Here is a 22,950-nt window from a genome sequence, read left to right as displayed (position 1 = left end):
AAACTTTGAGAAACAAGGGGTGGAAAGTCTTGTATTCTCTAAGTAAAGCACTTTTCTAAAGTAATCTCGTGCATTTATACTGCCAAGTACAAAACTGTAGAAATGAGACCTGCAGTGTAGAAGCTTTATTTCTGTATTTAAACATGCACTGTCCCCAGTCAAATCCAGTTTTAATTAAGTATGAATAAAGTCTCCACTACAATGGGACAATTCTTGGACTAGCTTTAATTTTCAACTTTTCATTCTCAGTGATCCAGATTTCCGTAAGTCTCTTGCAGACACTAGGTAATAGTCTTTTTTTTTTTTTTTTTTTTTTTTTTTTTTGTTACAGACTCTCCTTTTTTTCTAGTGGCCATTTTAATTCAAGCAAGCTTTCAGTGTGCTGTATTACCAGGTCAATTTGCTAGCCTGATAGTATTAAACTGACTTGTTCAAAGATAACCTAATTTACCTTGCGTGCTTTTGTTCCCAGCCTCAGCTCATAATATTGTAGGTGTCTGATGCAAAATATTAGCAAAGAAATAACTAGCAGTGGCAGATTTTTTCCTTGGTGTATTTTTATATGGATTCTCTGGAGTCAATGATATGTTCTCAAATACCACCTAAAAAGACATGCTGTTACTAACAGCATATCTGCAGTCATTTTAAGCCTGCCTTGCTTATGTTCAGCATTGATTACTGTAGCATGTTCAGCTTTGCTGTGTCAGCATGAAAAAATTCTTTTGATGTGGAAAAAAATAGAAGGCATTCAGTGTACACTTAGCACCATTTGTGACTATAAACTTTTAAAGTGATACCATGGCAGCCTGTAAGTGCAGTAAATGTTCTCTCCTCAAAAGAGGATTTCCTCAGAACTACATGAAATTTACAGATGACTGCAAAAAATTGAAAAAAAGAATAGCTTTACAGTTTTTATAAAAAGATTCTCATTTAACAAGTTCCTGATTATCAGCATGCATTTTTCTGTAGGTGGTACTAACTAGCCTTACAGCTGCAAGTTCACGAGCTGAAGGAAAGCAAGCCCTCTCTCCTGCCTCCTGCAATTGGAAGAGACTTCCAATTCTTTTCTTCTTGCACGTGTTTTCAAGTAGCCCTTGAAAATAACAAGAATTATAAATAATAGAAAATAAGGGGCTACTCTCAGAAGTACCTCTGTCTCCCTTTGACCTGTGCAACACCAAGGACCATGACTAAAGCTAATTAAAATTGGCCAGGAAGAATGTCAGAACCAAACATTGATTGGTAAAGTGCCTCTTGTCCTGATTGTCCCTGTTGCCTCCTGGTTCGTATTACAGCAGTAAGACTCAATTAAAACCCTCACTAGCTGTAAGCAATAACAAAGCTTTTAAGGATTGTTATACATATATTCTGCATGAACTTAAAAAAAGAGGCTAATGAAATGTCTTTGCTATGGAAATGTATGAAATAATTACAGGATATTAAGAATGCTTTTATCTCTTAACACTGAAGGAAAGTTCTATTTCAGTTGATTTGTAGATGGCATTCAAATTAAAAGCATTTTTATTTGCATGTTTGCATCAGTAAAATAAATTATTAATGACAACCTAACTAAATATTAAAGCTGAGTTAATGCAGAGGCACAGTACATTATCCTCCCCATTTAAGATGCTGGAAATGCTTTTAAAAATGCACGTCAATATCCAGGGAGGGTTTGGAAGCAAAATAATCAGGACTCGTTTGAAATGTATAGCTCGCAGGCAAAGCATAGGTCCTCTTTGTTAGGTGATACTATATTTTAGATACTGTCTCAAAGTACTGGCTACTTCATTATACAGGTAGTTTTATATTATTTTAACAATAACTTAATAACAGTATTAGCTGTTAGTTGGAGACCAACAGGTGCATCAGTTAGGGTCGGAATAGTTGATGTGGCAGTGTGCTGTCCCATCCTCATGGCCCTTACCAGAAGCAAAAGCCCCAACCCCTACAGGTTCCACATTGCTTGACAGATGGGGGAAAAAGACTCCATAAGAACTTCCTTGTTACTGGAATGGTTACACAAGCTGGGTTAAGTGACCTGATAGCTAGGTGCTACTGTCTATTTATGAAGTTTAATTTACTCCCCCTGGCCAATGTGCACTTGCCCTCTAAAATTTAATTAAATGAAATAACAAGGTTTTCTGTGTGTATTTTTGTTGTTATTGTTTTGGTTTTGAGTATTGACCATTTATGATGAGCTTCTTAGATGAATTGTTTAGGACAGCTGATTCTTAAAAGTATTCTGGGCTGTTCTTTCAATTAGGCTACAAACAGATTAAAATGTCATATACGGACAACTAATCAATTCACTATTCATGCACATTAATTCCTGACAATTTTCTAACTCTGCCTTACAGATAACCAAAGCCAGGAGGTGCAGAAGTGGCTTAGCAGAGCTTGCACTCCTTGTGCCGTGGGCGTGAACTGCCACAGCAGAAAGCTTATGCTTGAGCTACGCTTAAACTACCCTGGGTGTCTCCAGCTTATTGCATCACACACATACACGCACAGGCACCATGACTATTAAAATAGGATTTGGATAAATATAGATTGGGAAACAAATGGGCAGTTAGTTTTCTCACCAGTCCTTTCAGTGCTGGTGAGGAAGGTCACAGTAGTAGTACGTGCTTATGGATATGCTATCAATCCTCATCAAGGTCTGTGTACATAGAAATCTGCTTCTGTGGCTAAGATATTAAACTGGAATTTCAACTGAATATCCTGAACACATTTCAGATTGCATTTTTATTTATTTTTGGTTATGGCTTCTTTAGATGGATGTGTGAATTCATTCAGGTGTACATGCTCTGAGCATTTCCATGTGTCTCATTTAGGTAGTGAAATTCTGATCTTCAGCAGCATCTAAGGCAAGTCTTTGTGGCTAAGCAGCACCGCCATTCTGAGCGAGATCACCAGAGACAGCAGGCAGAAAAAAAATAGGGTACGTTTGGAAGATACTTGGGAACATTAAAAGGAAAGAAGCTTGATAGTTAATTAAAGGCATTAAAGGCAGCTTAAAGTAATTGAGGTGATTCTTATTTCTCTCTGCCAACTTTGTGTTTTGAACATACAGATCTTTTCCAGTGATAATCTCTTAACTGTATGAAAAGCCAAGCAGAAATTGGATATTCTTTGGAAATAATTAAATTGAACAGACCCAAAGCTGTAAAGAAGCTATACACACTGGAGAAACAATTTTTGCTAATCTTCTGGTTACAATATTCTTAAAGGGTAGCAGTTATAGTGACTGTAGATAAATTTAATATTTTAAATGGAAATCCATCTAAGTAACATGATAAAAAATAAACACAGCGCTTATGGAAACTGAGTTGTAACATTCTTTTCAGTAATTCCCATCTCTTTTCATCAGTCAGCCTACCCCAAACACATTTTGTACTTTACTCCATTTATCTTCGGTGGCAAACACATTTTCCAAGTGAGTCAGGAGAAAATTTTATCCATAGGAAAACATCCCCTGAATGTATAGACGCATTATAGATGATTGGCTTTGATCTCTACACTAAGCACCAGGCACAAGATACTCAAGATGTGCAACAGCTCTGATTTACTTTGAGCTAACAAATTTCATTATCCCTGTGTTTCCAAATGTTAAATGATTGGCTTGAGGCCTGTTTGAACAGCATGCTCAGCTTAATCATGTGAAAAAAGATGGTTTTTATTTTGGAGAATTTTATTTTGAAACACCACCATAACTAGCATTTCAGGCAACTGTTAAAGGAATAAGAAGCAGAAGCACAAAAGAAGATGTGATAGAACAAGGTGTGGAAATGAAAATCTGTGAAATGTGAAACCATCAAGTCCATGGCACAGATTACCAGCCCAGTATGGTGTATCAAACACTTGGAGTTCTGTTACTTTTTACATAGAACCACTTGTATGGCTCAGTAGTGAATTTGCTAATGACAGGAATGGAATGAAGGAAAGGAGGGAGAAGTTTAAAAGTATGGTAGTAAAAATAAATTTTAGACACTGCAATTTGTACTGTATCATTACAGTGTGGAACAAACATGTGCTTCCCTTTTCAAAGTCAAATTCAGAAAATGAACAGGGAGAAAATTGCACTGAGGTTGTTTAGATTCATGTGTCATCTATTGCTAGGAAGGAAGCGCAGTGCTTTTGAAAGGCTCTTGGTGAAGGAGACTGGAGACTGAAATCATCTGAACATCTAGAACAGATTTAATGCAAGCACCTAATTTTATTTTATTTTTTATTTTCTTTTTAAGACTGCAGTCTTCATGCATGCAGTTGAGTGTTTTAAGATGTAAGATTCCTATTAGCTTGCCATTAGCAGCTATGTAGTCTTTGGCTTTTCTCAAAAAATGTCTTCAAAGGTTTCTAAGTACTCTTACACCCTGGTGAGATTAATGCAGACATGAAGTTGGGTTCCTGAAAGCTAGCAAAGGGCACAGCCATGAAATTGTTGAAAGGTTTGTTTTTAATAAAGAATTCAGCCTGATTGTTTTAAAGTTATTTAGTTACGGTTTATAAGAAAAAGATGGTTTGCCTGTAACTGTGGCAGTAGATGCAGGACTTCTCTCTGAGAAGCATTTTAGTTTTATTTATTTTTCCTTGGTAGAATGTTCATTGGAGAGAAGGCATGCTAAGGAAACACTCTTTATGAAAGACAACATGAAATCCTGAATCAGTATCTCATCTGTCTAGTGCTTTTCTGAGCAATAGCAAAGAATTGCTAGAGCTGATGTTAACTTTTGTAGTGCCTTAATGCTTGATAACCAAATTTCCCAGTACTCTGCAATTGAGGTGTTACACCACATTCAATCTGGTCCTCATAAGGTATTATGATGTTGTAGAAAACACTTCTTATCTGCTTTGAAAAGTAAAACACTTGCATTTCAGAAAGATTGCTTTCAGCAGCTTGGCTGTAAACAGTATTACATCTCTTCAGAGATGCAAGAATTTTGTGGAGCACTTTTCTTGCTCAGAAGTGCCGCAGGTTAATCATTTTGTCTCCAATTAATAGTTTCCCCCCCAAAACTAATTTGACCTGCTGATACATGAAGCGATTTTGTACAGTGACTTTGTCTGGTGTGTCCTAATAATAGGATTGATGGTTTTTGTATTCAACATTTCTGAATTTTAATTAATGTTTCAAGTGATAATTACCTGTCTTCTCTGGACAAAGTCATTTCATTTAAATTGTGGCTCTCTGCAGATTAGAGATCAGATTCTCTGTAGCGTCGATGAAAAGAACCAATCTTGACCTAAAAGTTTGGAAAACTGATGCATGCTAACTTGAATTCAATAATCTATCAATTATTTATATACATTTGTTTTGATCAATATTTCTTTTTTAATAGTCCTAGCAATAATTTGTGAATTTGTTACAACCAGTCGAAGGCAGAGTTTGACTTTGGTAATGCAAGAGCAGCTGTGCCAGGCCCAGCATTCTGTCTCCCCAGCAGCCAACAGCAGATACTTACAGGAGATAAGGACATAATATCTAAGGCAGCGTTATATCTAATGACTGTTCCTCAGAACAGTCTCCCTGTTGACAGGAATTTGGAACTCAATTTTTTGTTATCATTTTAAAAGTACTTTTTTCTTAGTATGTCATTTTCCAGGGGGACAGACAGGATTGCCATCTAATTCTTCATTTTTAAAGAAATTTTAAATTAGTCTTACAAAGAAGTCAGACTTCCACGGTAAAAGAAGTTTATTCTGCTTTGCCTAACAGACTTTTCAAGGTAGGTCTTGTCACTGAGTGTCAGGCTCCAACAAGGTTAGATCAGGTCTTCACATTCAGAACTTATATTTAATTATGCATTTCCCTGTTAATTGCTTGTAATCTAATAGAATGATGTGTTGTGGCTATGATGCTTATTTGGGAATCAAGCTACAAAAGGACCACCTCGTGTGCTTCAGCTTGGATCTTGAGAGAGCAGTAGGTGTGCGTTCGTGAAATTGGACAGGCAGCTCCATGCTCTAAGGTTGTGGGTCTTAGTTGGTGAACTCCCATTCTCAAAGTGAAATGACTAAGTACATTGCTCTGCAAAAGACAAAATAGGCATCTGCATAAACTGTGCAGTTCACACAGATACAAGACTTGCTTCTGCCAGACACACTGAGGCCCAGCGCACATGCTGCTTCTTGGGCCTGCTTGCAAGTATGAGTGTGGTATTTAATATCCCAGCCTTAAAGGGGGCTGCTGGACCTGCTGTGCCTTAGTGGAAATAAATTCAAGTACAGATATTGACGTCTTATTTGTTTTCCCTTTATACAGCACATTCCTAGTCCCTGTAGCTATAGGGAATGGGGAGCTGACGACAGAAGGCAAGAATAATTCGTTTGTCTCTATCCATTTAAGCTATGGTCTTAGGTTAAAACACACCTCATTCATGTGCTCGTATAACATCTAGCACAGGATTGTGTGTGTCAGGCCACTGCTTATCTCTAATTCTAGAGATACATCATTATGGTTGGTGCTCTGTTTTCAGTGACTGTGAGAACCTACTGAGCTATATGGCAGTATTACTCAGAGCCTCTAAATAATTTTAGATTCAAAATCCTTATTTAAGAGGAAAGCTCTTATTTTCATGAAACCTTCATAGACAATTTTTCTGCTGGCATTTGATGGGAAAGCTGGTGGTATAAAGGTTTCAAGCTATCTCAAGTATCTACTAAAGTGATTGACAGAGTATTTATCTTCTAACCAGTTTTACAAATTGAAGAGAATTTTACTGATGTGCAATATATGCCTTGGACAGAGGAAAAAAAAATCTAATCTTGCTTTTCAAATGAAGTGATCATCTGCTATGGAGCAGTGTGCCTGGAACATAACCAGCTGCAGGCTACAGATATTTTTTCAAAGCTTGCAAATGTAAAATCTCATGACATAAGTCACTGCTAACAAAATCTGATTATCTCCATTATTTACTATTCTCATTAAATCTAAAATTTGTAGAATGTCTTACAATTTAACCTTGCTGATTCTGCTTAACAAAGGCAGAATATTTTATCTTGAAAAGGATTAACACAATAGTCTACTTCTGTATTATTTCAGTGGATTTTTTTTATTTACTAAATCTGCCAGCAGCTCAAGTATTTGCGTTTGAAAGAGACAATATTGTGCTAACAGGAGAAAAATGGAACCTAATCCTCTTACGCTAATTGGATGGCGAGGGTGCTAATGGCTTTCAGCAAGATTTTTAGAGGTTTCATCAGTAGGAAGAACTCTGTGCGATTTCAAAATCTGTAAAATCTGTTCTGTATTTATACTGCAAATAGTACTCAGCGGGATCTGTTCTTGACTGTATTTCCACCTGGAAACTAGTATGAATCCAGTAAACTCCTTAAAGGATTTCCTGCATTTTATTTTCAAAATAGACTTAAGCACCGAAGTGTGCTGAATAAATGGCCATATAATAAATCCTTTTATACTCTTTGGAGTATGATTATACTCTTATGTGCTCTCACAGACTACACTTTGCAATACATTTTTGAATGACTAAAGCTACCTGTTTGTGCCTTATGATAATCACAGGAAGATACTAAAATGTATATCTACTTTGAAATCAATTTAAGTTGAAGCCTCACTGGAGCCTTTCTGTACAGCTAAAACAAGGAATACTTTATCATTTTGTAAAAGTGGGGTTCTTGGAGCAGGGCAAAGAGTGTGTACAATCTCCTAGCTGTAGTTTTGGAAGCTTATCACCTTTCTTTTGATTAAGAACTCTTCGCTTCTGTTCTTGTACCAGCTTTTAAGATCTGACAATGATGTTTTATTTTTTGTTTGGTTTTGTATAGCAGTCATAACACTACAAAACTGATTCTGATCTTAAAGAGTCTTTACTCAAGCAGCTACACTGATTTGACACTATAGGCTCAGTATTCATCTTTGTTAAGCTGTGGACTCAAACCCTGAAGAACGATTAAGCAACATCAACAATAAATGATAAATTTGTTAAAGCATATTTTTATTGCCTCAGCAAAAAATAGCTAATCTTAATTATGAAAACTACATTTCATTGGAATATACATTCCAGCATATAAGTCTATATCACATTTTTGCAATGCCATAGGATTTTGCACTGACTTTAGCATAGCTTTGTCTCTATTCTTTTAATTTCTGTTGGTAGGTTCTAATTATAGAGAACTTCTAGAATGCAATTTACAAGGTAATTAACTCATTTTAAATGCTTATTAGATTAAACCGAAGAGAGCAAATAATATATATATATATATATATATATAACATGAAGAGGAAAGCAAGAACACAGTTCAGAATGCACAATACTTAAAAATAGGAATTATAAATTCATGTCTGAAACTACTTATAGCATCTGGTGAATAGCATGAAAGGGTCAGTGTTTTGCAGGGCTTTCTGACCTATAGAAAACTAATTGTAAAGATTTCACTTTCATGTGAGGCTACGAAACACTTCAATTGTACTGGAGGATCAGTTTTATTTTAATAGGAGCAAAAAGACATTCTGTTGCAAATTGCCTACTCTTTCTCCTGGGTTTTGGGGTGAGGAGGCGGCATGCTTTAGATGACTGGTCAATATCTGCTACTTATTTCTCCAGGATATGCATGCTCATTTCATATTCTACTCAAAATGCAATTTACTGGCAGATGAACTTATTTTTGTTATTAGCAAGATAGTAACTCAGGACTGCTTCCTCCTTTTTATCATTGCTGCCTGTGGGCAGAAGGATGTGCACTTTGTAAGTCTCAGACTGCTGAGATACCTAATAAACTGCAGCTGCTGCAGCTTCAGCCAGAATCTCTCAGTTTGCAGCTGAAACAATATATATAAATATTCATTTGTTATCTCTGAACATTAATTTAACAGCTGATGGTAGAGAGACATGAATAAGATGAGCACAATGACAAGAAATAATGGGTATATAATTTTCTTCCTTGTTTTCCTGTTCGGTGTTCCTCCCCCCCCCAAATTACACCTTTTGTGACTATCTGAGGTTCACCTCCACCATAGTTGAGCCTAGCCAGTGAATTATAAGAAATGGGCTGTGTGTTATTTATTTTTTGCATTAGCTCCACACAAAGACCCTAGCAACTGCTCTTGAGAATAACTGGCCAGTCATATTTCCTATTTTAATGTCATCTACTTTCAGATGCTGCTCATCCCCCTCCACACTTTTTCTTAAAAAATCATTTTGTCTGTGCTTCCTCTGCAAATGTTTCTCGCTGGTTTCTGTTTCTACTAGGGTAAGCATGTCAAAATAATATATAGATGATAAATTGAAGCTCTGAAACACCAGTAGCACCAAATTTTTAGTTGCCTCTAGCTGTTTTTCCTCCTGGCCTATCCCAGCTGTGTTTCGCACAAAGCAGAAGGCAGGTGGTTGAAGTTAGCGTCATCACAAAATTAAAGACTTTGAGTGTATGCACACTGTGTGGGTGACAAGTTAAGGCTAAAATGAAAATTGGGAATTTGGATCTTAACCTATTGCTGATTTTTTATGATTTTTTTTTTTTTTTTTTTTTTTTAATTTGTGACTTGCCTTTTTTTTTGGTCCTTGCAGAAGGCCAGGGAAGGTGTACAACTGAACACCTGGCCTTTGCTGCCTGAATCCCAAGCGCTCTCCACGCTGGCACCCAGCCTCTGCAGTCAAGTTCCCAAACTGCATTGGCTGACAGCTAGAAGAGGCTGTCAGTGCCAGAAAGAGGGGTGGATATTGTGTGAGATAAGGCACTCGGGAGCAGAGGTCAGCTCTTCTCTTCAGGAAGGGATGTGCTTGGTGAGTTTCTGGCTAGTGTATGTGGAAGGTGTAGGGTACTTCGCTTCAGACTTGAGTGAGCCCCAGCACCTGCCTAGCAGGGGAATGGGAAACAGTCTTGACAGAAGAGGCTAAGAAAAAAAAAACAATGGAAAACTATGAAACTAAAAGCTAGTGTTGATTTTGTAAGATATATATATTTTTACACTGACAATATTTTTTAAAAGGCATTCCTGGAAAAGAAACAGTCAAATTAAAACAGGAGAATTTTGAGTGGAATTTCACAGGACGCAAGAAAATAATTAGTATCAGGCTATGCCAGCTTTGCTCAGAGAAAGACATTGCAATTTTCTTAAAATTGAGATGCCACTCAGGATGAAGAATGGCACAAGAGAGCCCTAATTCAGTTACAACTTGGTAGTTCTGATTGTAGGACATGTTCTAACTGCTTCCATATACACTGCTATAAGACCAGCCTTGCACACAGGCTCACTATATGCCCCTGTACATTTCTTTCATTGGAGGCATAGTGCCCCTTCGGAGATGAGTGTCTATCTACATGCTCAGTCTCCTCAGAGTTGCACAGGAGGACCATGGTTCCCATGGAAATAAGAATCCTATTTATACCTGCTCTTAGAACAGTTGGCAGGTTATCCTGCACTTGGGTTCTGTAGCTCTGCATGACTTCTCATGGTCTATAGTCAGGTTGACTAAAAAGTGAGCATGAAGTTAATGTCATTTGGCCTTGGGGAAATCAAATGACTGCAGAATCTGACAAAATCATGGCAGGCTCATGTTCTGTTCCGCTCATTAAAAATTCTGGTTCCCAGTCTAGGATCAGTCACAATTCATCTCGGCTTACTTAGCTGATGGGAGTCTATTAAGTATTCCATAATGAAAGTCTACTGAGAAACACTATTAGCATGATACTAAAATTGTTTTGAAGAAGTTGAACTTAGACTTTTTTCCTGCTTAAACTTATCCGCTTTTTGAAAATAGAATTGTATAATTAGGATAAAGCCCTGGAATAAGGAATTTTCTAATATAGTTCTATTGAAAAATACTGTTGTTTTTTTTTTCTAATATAGTTCTATTGAACAATACCATTGTCCAAGTTAAAATTGAACTGAATAATTTCCTAAGTATAGCAACTGTAAGCATGTGAAGTCATATTTGTATATGTAAAAGGATCAGTTTCCCAGCAGCATTTTTTTAATTATGGGCATACAGAACATATATGGAATAGCTTCAGTCCACAGTTTGAAAACACTGCTCAGCTGTAGAGAAGCAAGCTGCTAGACCAGGTGCTGCAATTCAGTCTGATGGTAAAGCGTGTTGCAATGCTTATGGTCTACTTGCAGCTGAAATTAATAGCAACTCAATTGTACTGGATGGGTAGGGAAAAGAGGTATTGAACAGTTCCAAGGAACCAAAACTTGAATGAGAATTTTGTCAAAGATGACTGAGGAAGGATACAGGTATTTGAAGAAGCATGGGAGAAACACTGAGGAGTAGGTAAAGAAAGGAACCCAAGAAGAAGGAAGCTCAGGAAGGAGGCCTTGCGAAATGAAGCAAGGTTATCAGAGTAAGGCCAGTAAAACTCCTCCATTCACTTCTAGGTTGCCGAAGCAGAGCTGAAGAAATTTAGCTGTAGAGAAGCCTGCATTAGTACAATATTTGTTGATACAAGCAGCTACCAAACCCTGCCAAACCACACAACCCCCGCAGATCCCTACGTATGTTAAAGGCAGAACTGTCAGAGAGCTTGTTTTACTTCTGAGAACACCGTTCTTCTTGTGAATCAAGTACATATGTAAAGCAGCTCTTTAAACACAGCCAGGACTGTTGTACTGGGTATTTTGCTTATCGCTGTGTTTACAGTTGTGTACCATTTCCCATTTTTAATGCTCATTTAATTGGTCTCTCTCCATAGGAGGAGTAGTGAAGGTATCTTTCTACACAGGTGAAGAGATGTAGAAGTGCTAACAGTTCCATAACCCCCCTCTGCAGCTGTCAGGGATTAGGTGCAAGAAATCCATGAGAAAGCTAATGACTGCACTGGGCACTGATTAGAATCAATTCCAGCTGTAAAGCAGCAGCCCTGCTTCTAGGAGCAGGAGAGTGGTTCCCCTATGCATACTCATGTAAAAATACAGCATGTGTTTTCTGGAGGTTGGTTTCCTTTTTCCTCTCAACATTTGGAGCTGAGAGGATGAAACTAAGAGGAAAAAAATATCAAGAGCAAAACATTTGAGATCCCTATGTAACTTAGCCATTTAATAGACTTAACACTGATGAAGCATATAGTGTTGTACTATGCAACAGAAAGCATTTGATTCTACCTTCAAGATAAAAAAAAGGCTGAATTATGAGGGGAGTAAAGGATATAGAACTGTCCTCCTTGTACTTAGTGACACTGTTTATCAAAAGTTGAAAACTGTACTTTGAATGGTACAGAGATTTGACCTAACTCCACTATCAAGGAGGGAATCCTACACCACGCAGAGCAAGTGACCCGCTGACTCAGCTGAAGCCTCTAATCCTGAAGTTCCTCTGGGTCCAGCAAACTACCATGACTCCTATCTTTTCAACTTCAGAAGGCATTGAAATAGATAGAAATCCAGTATTTTCTCCTGTGAGAAGAACAATCTTGGTATCTGATAAGTGAATATTACATAATACTACATAACCTTCTCACACCATAGGCTTCTGTAGAAAATTAGAAGTATGAACGTCTGCAGTAGGGGGATTCAAAAGGCTTCTGCACTCCAGACTGAAGAGCAGAATGCTTGGTAAAAGTTTGGTACCTAGTATTTTTTCACAAGAAATCCATATTCCTTTATTTGCACTGAGTTCAGTTAGCTGTCATCCGCAGATAGACTAACAGCTCAGCCTGTAGGGGAGAATATTGTTCCGACCTGGGGCCCTCAGGACCTAGGAGTGTGTGACATGAGGCAACATAGAGAAAGCCTAGGGCAGTGTTAGATGTTAAAGGATTCAGGTTATGCTAAACCTAATGTAATATTGAAGTATTTTTCTAGGAAGCCTGAGAGGTCTGAGAGGTATTTTGAAACAGTGGTAGAAAAGTAGACTACTTTGGCTGTTCTAATATTTGAGTTAAAGTACAGCTGTCCCCTTGACAAAATACACATGGAGCACCTTGCCCAGAGAGCAGATCTCTCCAAGAGCAATCCTCACACAGTTTTGGGTATGAGAACTGTTTACTAGCTCAGATGCATCAGTACAGCTGTGGAAGCTACATTTCTTGTAGGTTAGGATGCTATGATCAGTGCACATTGTCAGCAAGTCAGAAGCACAGAAAAATAGATTGTTTTTATTTTTAAATGTGGTCAGTACTCAGTTTCTTAAATGTAGCGTGCCTGGCTTGGAAGGTGGCAAAGGTAAAGAGGCCAACTAGGACTGTAATTGTTGCACACAGATAGCCTTGTAAGTTCAGTTTCTATGCCACTAAGGTCAACCTTGCCTCTTACTGAGGGAGATCAGACTTCACTTTACCTTAATTGGGAACAGGTGCCTCAATTTCAGCATACTGGGGTAGAGCACTGCTTTCAGCCATGGCCTTAGACAGACTGAATTAACTGCACAGCCAGATTCCTGTGGCTGATCGGACAGTGCTGAAGACACTTGAGGGGAATTCCTTTCTCTATTTCTTGTTACCATCTGTGCCCTAAAATATATCCAGCATGCCATTATTTGAAGTTTCCATACTCCCTCCCCTAGCACCTATGTTGCACTTCCGCATGCTGCTGCTGGGGGAGAGCTGCAGCTGCAGTCATTAGCTCTGTCCAGAAAAACATTTTCTTCCAGCCCTCTGAGCCCCTAACCTGGTCATTTCCCACAGCCGCTGTAGCTGCCACTCATCCATCGCTCCCTTTCCAGCCTCATGCCCTGTCTAACAGCTGGCTTTTGGCTCTGAGCACAAACGGCTTCCTGTGATGTGTACTGGTGTACAACTGATAGCATGCAGCTTTCCTTGCAGGTAAGTAACACTTGTGAACATTTAGTTCCTAGAATTTGTAAGATGATATCACTGCAGTGATACCACTTAAGTATCAAGTCCTGAAACTGCTCGAGCAATGCCCAGGGAGATTTTCTTGCCTGTGGGCTGCTTTTTCGCAGCCTGTAGAGAGCTCTGCAGTGTTGTGGGTCGATTGCTGCTTCAATCCAAAGTAAGGGGAGTTTTCTTTATCCTGCAGTCACAGTATAGAAGCTTCCTTAGTTTGCAGTAGTTAGAATTACTAAATCAGAAGCAACACTAGTGGACAGATGACCTGGTGTTCTACTTCTGAGTTGTTTATTATTGACTCCTAAGAAAGAACTGATAGTGAGTTTAGAGGGGTAATTGTGGGTATACAGATCATACTGAGAAAGCCTTAGAAGTCCACTAGCTCTTTTAATAGTGAAAAGGCTCAAGTAATCAAGTTCTACCTCCCCTTTTCTGATTTGTTTTTCATTTAAAGCTTCCCTTCTGATATACCATGTACTCTACCAGCTTCCCTTCTGCTATACACACACCCCATCTTCTCCTGGGACCTGGATGCCTCTCATCCAGATTCCCTCTTTTAGGGACATCTCAGATTTGCCACATGCCACTCAGCCACAGATGCATCAGCTTCCTAGACTTGTCGGAAACCAAGGTTTGGGGTGTTCCTTGTGGTATCTGAAATTCTGCAGGGGTATCTATGAGGTTTGAGGTCATGGTGACAAACTGTTTTTGACAACTTTGTAATGCCTAGGAAATTCATCTCTACACAGCCCATCTTTCTTTGCCATTTTTATTGCTGTGCACCTAAGGCCTATGATTAAAGTTATCATGTGGTTGGCTGACATGCATTTGTTGTATGCATATCGAAAAACTGCTGTTGTTGTGTGGTATATGTCAAGCATGTTTGTGAGTTCAGATAATCCTGGTTAAGTGTCTATAGGTCACACTGGTAAGTACACAGCAATAAAACATAGAAAAAACATACTGAAAATGTTTCCCACATCCAAGTCAAACACAGCAGATTACAGTTGTCAAGCTTGCATAGAATTGACTATTCTCTTTAGATTATGTGAACTGTATCAGAAAAGACTGAACTATTTGGAAACCACTATTTAGACAAAAAATGTGTAATTTAATGCAACAAGTGTTTAGTGTCAACAATTGAGCTTTTATTGTAAATGTCTTTTTTTCCAGAGTACAAGTTAAATTGTTTGAAAACCTATATTTGGTTTAACAATGGGAGATACTTAATGACATCCAGCTAATTAGAGCTGATAAACCAGTGAATGATTCATTTTTAATAATATAATAGGAGCATATTATACTTGAATGTCTATTAATTGGGCTGTCGCTTATGGCATTGTCTTCCTGTAGTTTTGGTAAGAGAGGGTCAGATGCTAAGTGTATTTTGTCAGTACATGTTAAAGACATGCCTGAGCTGAAAATTGAAAGTGGCTACTGTTTACTGTATAGTGATCAAAGTGTGACCCCTTACTGGCAAAAAAAATAAATATGGAAAACTAATTTCAAGGTTTAAGATTAATTTTCTGTCAAATGGACAAAAGAGACCGTACACTAGAATATGTTTAGAATAAGTGCAGAACCTTCTCATTATCTGTTTCTGTCAGTGTGCAAGTTATTACTTGGATTTCACAGTTCTATAACATGAGCATTTTAGTAGTTAGGTGTATGTGAATCTGGTATAAGTATCTACAAATACATCCTTCTTACCATTTTAATCCATGACTTGCTGTTTCCCATTATCACTGATCTCTGCTGGTGACCTTTTCCTGAACATGTTTTTCCATCTTCCCTACAGTAATCGCATAGAAATGATTGTCATATAAGGAGTTGGCTATGGCAAACAGGAAGCGTCAAAGCACTGCAGCCAGCATGCTGGATCACAGAGTGAGAGCTTGCCCTACTTCATCTCACAACAGGGAGCCTGAAAGCGAGGAAAGTGATCTTCCTATTGAAGATTATGCAGCAAAGGAGGCAGAACTAGCAACTGTCCGACAAGGTAGTCCTACACCTGTGGAACATGAGTGCAATGATCATAGCGGAGATGGTGACTCCAGCTCTGACTATGTGAATAACACCTCTGAGGAGGAGGACTATGATGAAGGCTTGCCAGAGGAAGAAGAGGGGATTACATACTACATTAGATACTGTCCGGAGGATGACAGTTACCTGGAAGGAATGGACTGCAATGGAGAAGAATATGTTCCACATGAGGAACACACTGTTGAAACAGATGAATGTCAGGAAGCTGTAGAAGAGTGGTCTGAAGGTAAAATTCAGCACCAAGATGAAACTGAGGTGACAGACAGGCAAGAGTGGCAGGAAGGTCAAGACAATGGCATCCAGGTTTTGGAGGATGAAGCATCATCTTTGGAGATACAAGACCAAGAAGAGAACATACAGTACTGTCAAAGTGAAGGTGGCTATCCGGACTATTACCCAGCAGAGGCTAATGGAAACTCACAGGGTATATCACCATACCATTCTAGGAAAGAGGATGCAGAGCTAGAAGAGCAGGAAGAGGACATTGACCAGATTGTAGCAGAAATCAAAATGAGTATGAGCATGAGCAGCATTAACAGTACAACAGAAATGAGTCCAGAGCACACTGGGACTGAAAACATGGCACATGACTATAAAGAGACTTGTTCAAAGGGAGAAGCTGTTCACAGTGCTAACAGGCATGAGGGGAGGCCAAAATCACTGAATATCCCATCTGCCTCTAAGCACAGTGGAGATGTGCCTAGAGGTTTTAAAGCCAAGTCAAGAACCCCAGAGGACAGACCGAAGTGGCCACAAGAGCAGGTATGAGGTTCTCTTTTCATCCAGATTGGCAGAGGCGTTATGCACCTGTTCTGTCAGTTATCTATTCCAAACAGAACTAGAGAACAGTATGCTTTACTTCTTACTCTGCATTGCATTCAAACTACGTAACTACTTTGCATGCTTAGAAACATTTGCTTAGTGTAGTCAATTGAGGCAAAGAACTGGAAAAGAGGTTTTACACAGAAATAGAGAACTACGTAAAACAAGGTATTCTAGATCCACAGGACAAAATTCTTTATTGATGCTGTTTTGTAATTCTGTAGTGACATACTGGATGTGCCCTTAAAACTGAGGGTCAGCACTGAAATAGTTGAGATTCCACCCCCCGTTAAGGGCTCCTCTTCCACTACCTTAGTGACCAATTGGCCTTAATTTCTTTTGTTTTCAATAGAACAAACCAACAGTAGGTGCTGCATATATTAAAACCAACTGCAAGAAATGCTTACACGTTGCTGTGTTTTTGGCAATACCTTGACAAGAAACTTTTCTTGTACTGAAAATGCTGTTAAGCAGTTTTAACACAATGGTGTAGAGATGTTGATTAAACCATGCATGCTCTTTTCTTGTTCTACTGTTGAGTCTCAGAAAACAAATTTGGGAATGGAGCTCAAGCTTTTATAGAGCAGAGGTGTGAGGTTTTCTTTCTTTTAAAAAACAAAAATAGAAGATACTTCTTTATAGAAAGACAAAATTCTGCTTGAAAAAGCTTGAAGCTTTGACTTTTCACCTCTCTGACTACACGTAAGCAAAGTCCACTTATTCTGAAGCTAAATGCAGATGAATACTATTTTCTATACTGAACAGAAATCTGCCTAAGAGAGGTAAAACATTACAAGTCTGTCATCTAAATATGTATTAAGATAAGTGGGTTATTTTGCCTTATCTTTAATTAAAAGACTTCATTAAGCTTCAGAGGTATAAATTTAATGCTTCTGCTTCAATGAAGTTATCACTATAGAAAAATCATAGTATTGTCAGTGCCTCATGGTTAATGAAACAGTTTATCTTAGAATATTCCATAAAAACAGACATTAAAATATGTCAGTTCATCTGACAAACAGAAAAAGGAAATCAAATGTCTAAATATCTGCTGATGAAACAGGTCAGCCTTTATTATAATGAACAAAAAACCTTAAGGGGGGGTATTTTCACAGATTTCCCATATCTACAGCAAGTTTTAAGTATTCCCTTCTGTGTTCTATTTTCAAAGTATAATTAGAACCAAACTGCCTAACTTAATATACTCAGTGGCTTACTGCCATCATTAAAGTGCTAGCTTGCTTGATTAAGGGTTGATGATCTTGATTTGCTTGAGTTGTTCCTATTCATTGACTATGAACAGAGAAGTCCAGTTAGCCTTTTTGGGATTAGTGAAGCAGCTTTCTGACACAGCACACCAGTAGCTGCCACAGGGACCATTGCTGCTTGTAAGCTGCCGGTTTGTAAGAAGAGCTATTCCTGAGTAAGGGACTTAGGTAGTGAATTCTTCTATGTGGTTGCATAGGAATACTTTTTTTTTTTTTTCATCTGCAATAATTGCCAGTTCAAAACAGAATTCAAAACAGGCTTTCATTTCAACATCTTTTTGCATGCTTTCAGAGATTACTTTGCAGAGGTTGAGCTGAATTGCATTGTACTTTTATTATTCTCGTCAGTCTTCAACAACTGGTGGTTTTACAGCAGCAGCATATTGATACAACTGCCACGGCTGTGAAAATAAACAAAGCGACCCAAGTATTACTGAGCTGCCTGTCTGAGGTCTAAGTGTTATTTCCAGTCAGTCGTGGGCCAATGCCTTAATCCTTTTTAATAAAGGAGAAAGTGCTGTTGCAATTGGTAGACACTGGCACGTAGCCATTGGATTTCCACAATCAGTCTTCGTAGAAACCACAAAACTATTGTCTAATGGATAGGGCATTAAGCAATACACAATATTTCACTTTTCTTCAGATACAAGAAAGAGGAAAGTTTCTCATGCAGAGAGATGGCAGTACGGGTATCCATTTAGCTCAGCATGAAGGGATAGGCAAACTGAGTGACCACACCTCCTTTTAATTTGCACTAAAGGAGACAGCTCACAGCTGCTGTCCTCACTGGTGACAGGGACATGTAGGCCTGCAAGTCATGAAGGCAGGAAGCAGCATTTCTTAAGGACATACAGAGACTCGTGAATGGAAAAAGCAAGGGGACTTCCCATGTCCTCAGGACTATAAAGCAAAGATTTAAAAGTAAGGTAATCCTTAGCAAGTATTACTTGAATTTGTTTGTCATAAGACTGGCCTTGTTCTACTTTACTGTGTTCTGTTCAACTGCTGCAGGTTGCTCATCCTCAGCTTTAACTAAAAGTCTGGGTAGTTGTGAGGCCATTAAAGTACAGAACCCTTTTCTTCCAATATGAATTTTGTACTTAATAGTTCATTAGATGTCCTTACCACGAGGATTTGCTGGACCTTTAGCACAGGTACCAGACCTCACAGAATTTTAAGTACAGTGGCTTTTCTGTTTTTCTTCTGGGGAATTCAATTCTTTTAATATTTACTATAAAACGTGTAAGGGATGGATGTATTTAGTGTACTTTTTAGATGAAGGTCTCATTTGTGAAAGCAATATAGTAATGATCTTAATTACAATCATTAAAGTTCATACAGAGTAAAAGGAGAAAGCCTCAAAGCCATTGTCAGTAGATTTGCATGCCGATCTTGTTAGCAGAGAATTTGCCTGCCTAGAAGACCTTGGTTTCCTTGCCTTATTCAAATGCATACGTTCTTATAAGCGTGTATCACAAAATATAATAGCAAGGGGGATGACACAGAAGCCTATGTACTGTTCTTGGAACACTAGTGCCCCAACCCTCCAAGTGTAGATTTGGATGCTATTGATTTAAACCAAAATGCTACATGAATGTTAGAGCATATATAATCAATAAGCAAAAAGAAATATGCATTTTGTGCTTTTATGCACATATTGCAGTGCCCTTAGCTTTAAAGTTTCTGCTCCTGTCTTTTGCTTTCCTGGTATATTCTCTCAGCAGGTAATACTGGTGTATACAATTTTAGGTTAGGTTCAGTTCTGTATCAGTTAATGTTACTGGAAAAGGATTTTTTTGTTTGTTTGTTTTGTTTTTACAGCATACCTTCAAGGAATATATAGTTATTAATTCATAGTCCAGGATAAGTGCTAATAGTCTTGCATATCAAATGCTCAATAACCAGTTGAAAAATGCTATTTTAAAGGTTCTAGTAGGTAAGCTTGCTTTTTTCAGCAGCTAATCACCAGGGGAATTCCAAAGAAGAGCCACCAATCTAGAGACTTGAAAAACAAAGTTTCTAAGCATTTTATTTACTGTATGCGTCCTATTTACTATATGAAAACTTTGGGGATATATGAGCTTGTAAGTATAAGCCTTTGTTTGTAAATACTTCCAAGAAAGTGCAGAAGAGGATCTGCACTAGAGAATCCAGAGGGGAAACCCAGGATACATTAAGTGTATTTTTGCTCTTACTGCTTAGTACAACTTCTGTTTCTTGCAGGTTTTCAATGTTCACAGTTATGACCTTGAAACTAAGTATTTTAAGCATTTGTCTGACTAACCACAAACTTTACTTGCTCAAGCCAGGAAGTTCCCCCTTCCCCTCAACATTTGACATCTTAGTCACCTCAGACTGACCCAATTGTTAATGTACCTGACACTCAAAGGTTCTTTTTGATTATAATTTCATTTTGTGCTTTATTTCTAACACAGGAAGTATAGTCAGGCATCCTACTGACACAGATTTCTCCTGAAGTGAGTCTTTACGAGAAAAAACATTACTTAATTGACTTAGGTACATCTTTGGTGGGGGAAGAAGGGAAAGGAAATAAGTGGCTCATTCAACCGATCCTAGGATGCAGCATGACCTGAAGTTTTCACAGTATGCAGCATGACCTGAAGCCTTAAACTGATGCACTGTTTCTGGGCAAAAGTAGTTTAGTTGCTGTGAACTTGGAAGGTTTTTTTCCCCCACCTGTTTTGAATACTATTTTATTTGCGGAGCTTCAAATTTAAGTAGAATATTGTTGTTTTGGCACACCAATAATCAACAGGAACAGGTTTACTTGGGGGAACATGGGTAGTCTCTGATAACAGATGAGTGCTTGTGAAATGCAAAATACAAGAACCTGGCCTAAACCAAAGCTTGAACCATGAGAAGCTCATCGCCAGATCATTTCACTGTAAGTTGTCCTGGCCATCTTCCTTCCCAGAACATACTGTGGCATGGGGCAGTCACCCAGGCCCATCCTCTGCTCCCAGACAGTAGTTGGATCTACTGCAGCTGTAAGACGTCTGTACAGAACAATGGCATTGCCTGCTATTTTACTAACACTAAATGCACTTCAGCTTCCCTTTAATACTGCCTCCATACACTCAGCATTCTTAAAGAATGGTAGAAGTAGTCAAGACGGAGGTTAGCAAAACACTAGGCAGCAGCAGATAATCCTGATGGAAGATGTCTCTTGCACTAATGGAACTCAAATAATTAACCTTATTAGAGCCTCATATGTGGCAGATTTTACTCTGTTCATGCCAGCTACAGTCACACTTATAAATACTGCCATTAGCATGGCCTGACAGCTACTTCTGATGAGTAGGAACTGAAGGTGACTGTGGGACTCCAACACTTGAACATGTTGGAGCCTTTCATTCTTCATTTCCAAACTGCAGACTCCTAAGTAGGCTTACTCTCTCCTACAATAATCAAACACATCTAATTCCCTCAACGTAAAAGACAATAAACCAACAGCACCAACACCATACTTTCACTTACACCCTTTTGCAGAAACAGGAATTCGCTATTATCACCTTTAATGAGTGCCCTAAAGGGAAGTCCACTTTTTAGCTAAGCAGCCTGTGACATGTGAATTCTATTGCTTTTGATTTCTCATTCTTTACTTTCAGTTAACAAGCAAACATTTGAGAACCTAACAAATGCTCATAACCTTTTTCCCCCTGTGATCCAAACCAGAAATCCTTCAGATAGCCAAGAACAGTCTCATTCAGATTCAATCTTTGTGGCAGTATCACACTGGGTCAAATTGCACCTACCAGTAACTATGCATTTCTGATGCTGTGTTAACTAAAATAGCAGCTCAGTAAAGGTGTAGTAAGCCATTCCCACTAAACAGCAGCATCTACTAAGTGAATTCACTTCAGTCAGGTAGTTTCATAGGAATAGTAGCACCATGATAGACTTATGACTAGGTTAGCCCTCCCTAATTCAAAAGGAGATTTTAGTTGCATGCTGGTGAGTTTCTATAGACACAGTAGCATTTAAGCTTCAGGAGAAAACACAACCCAATGATAAATTGTCTTCAGGAACCAACGCCAGGAGTCATGAAGTTGAAGTTAGAAGCTGAAATCTTGTCTTTAAGTGACATACATAATAATATCCATCTGCTTCACCTTTGTTCCAGAGAGACAACAAATCAGATGAAAACCTTCGTTAGATCTGTTGGTTTGCTCATGCAATAGACACCATAACAAACAAGGCACCCACTGGAACCTACCACAACACATTTATTTTCTGAGAAGCAAATAAGTCTCCAGGATGAGTTTCAACACCCATAAGCAGGTAGATCAGTTTCTGCACACATCACTTGATGCAGTGTTTAACCAGCATTGCTAGGGAAGAGATTGGCTGACATCTCCCAAGCCTAATTACTCAGAGGGTTACAACACAGTAATAAAGCTTTACCTCTGTGCCACACTGTGTGCTTGCTTATCAGCTCTTTACCAAAAGTTTGATCAGTTTTTTAAAAAGTTATCTTTTGCTCCTCTCTCAGACAACTTATTCCTCTAAATAAGTTAGCAAAGAGAGACAAACCTGGTGGTTTCCAGCAGAGCAAGTCCTCCAGCAGGCAGGTGCTTCATCAGCACTGAGCACCACCACAGCCTTCGGGGTCCCAGGTTGCAGCTCCGAGGCAGGCCATGTCGCTGAGGTGAGCTTCTCACTGAACACCCAAACAGCGTGTGGTGCAGTAAGCAGCTGGGGTGCTCAGAGCCAGCCCCACAACCCCTCCACCATCCCCAGAGCCAAGGGAGGCTGCCCTGTGGGAGAGCCACCCCTAAAGGGCCCAGCCGGCAGGAGGGGCCCTGCAGGTGGCTGACGAGGGAGGCCCAGGCCCAGCCCAGCCATCAGCCAGGAGCCAACTGCAGGCTGGTTTCTGCACCGTGTGCTTTTGTGACCTCCAATAAGTGGAGTCTGGTTTTCCTCTTAGCCTAAAGATGGCATTTTTGGCTGCCTCGTGTTCTGTCACATAATGCTGGACACTGGTTTGGTACTTGCCCCCCAGGCATCGCTGTTAAGAACACTACACCATTAATGTCTTGGTAGGGCT

The 22,950-nt window shown here is 38.9% G+C and overlaps 1 protein-coding gene across 4 annotated transcripts in view; it reads left to right on the top strand.

The window, feature by feature from the left end:
* The window catches only part of APBA2 (amyloid beta precursor protein binding family A member 2), a 97,833-nt gene that overhangs the window by 38,499 nt on the left and 36,384 nt on the right, over positions 1-22,950 (top strand). For all 4 annotated transcript variants that reach the window (XM_082768766.1, XM_082768767.1, XM_082768764.1 and 1 more), the window contains exon 2: positions 15,548-16,554. In XM_082768766.1, the coding sequence (XP_082624892.1) occupies positions 15,586-16,554 (969 nt within the window). In that variant the 5' untranslated portion in view covers positions 15,548-15,585. The remainder of the gene's footprint in view (positions 1-15,547; positions 16,555-22,950) is intronic.

The sequence above is a fragment of the Aythya marila genome, assembly GCF_965140915.1.
Source record: "Aythya marila genome assembly, chromosome: 11".
Classification (NCBI taxonomy): Eukaryota; Metazoa; Chordata; class Aves; order Anseriformes; family Anatidae; genus Aythya; species Aythya marila.
This window is presented reverse-complemented; position numbering and strand designations above follow the sequence as displayed.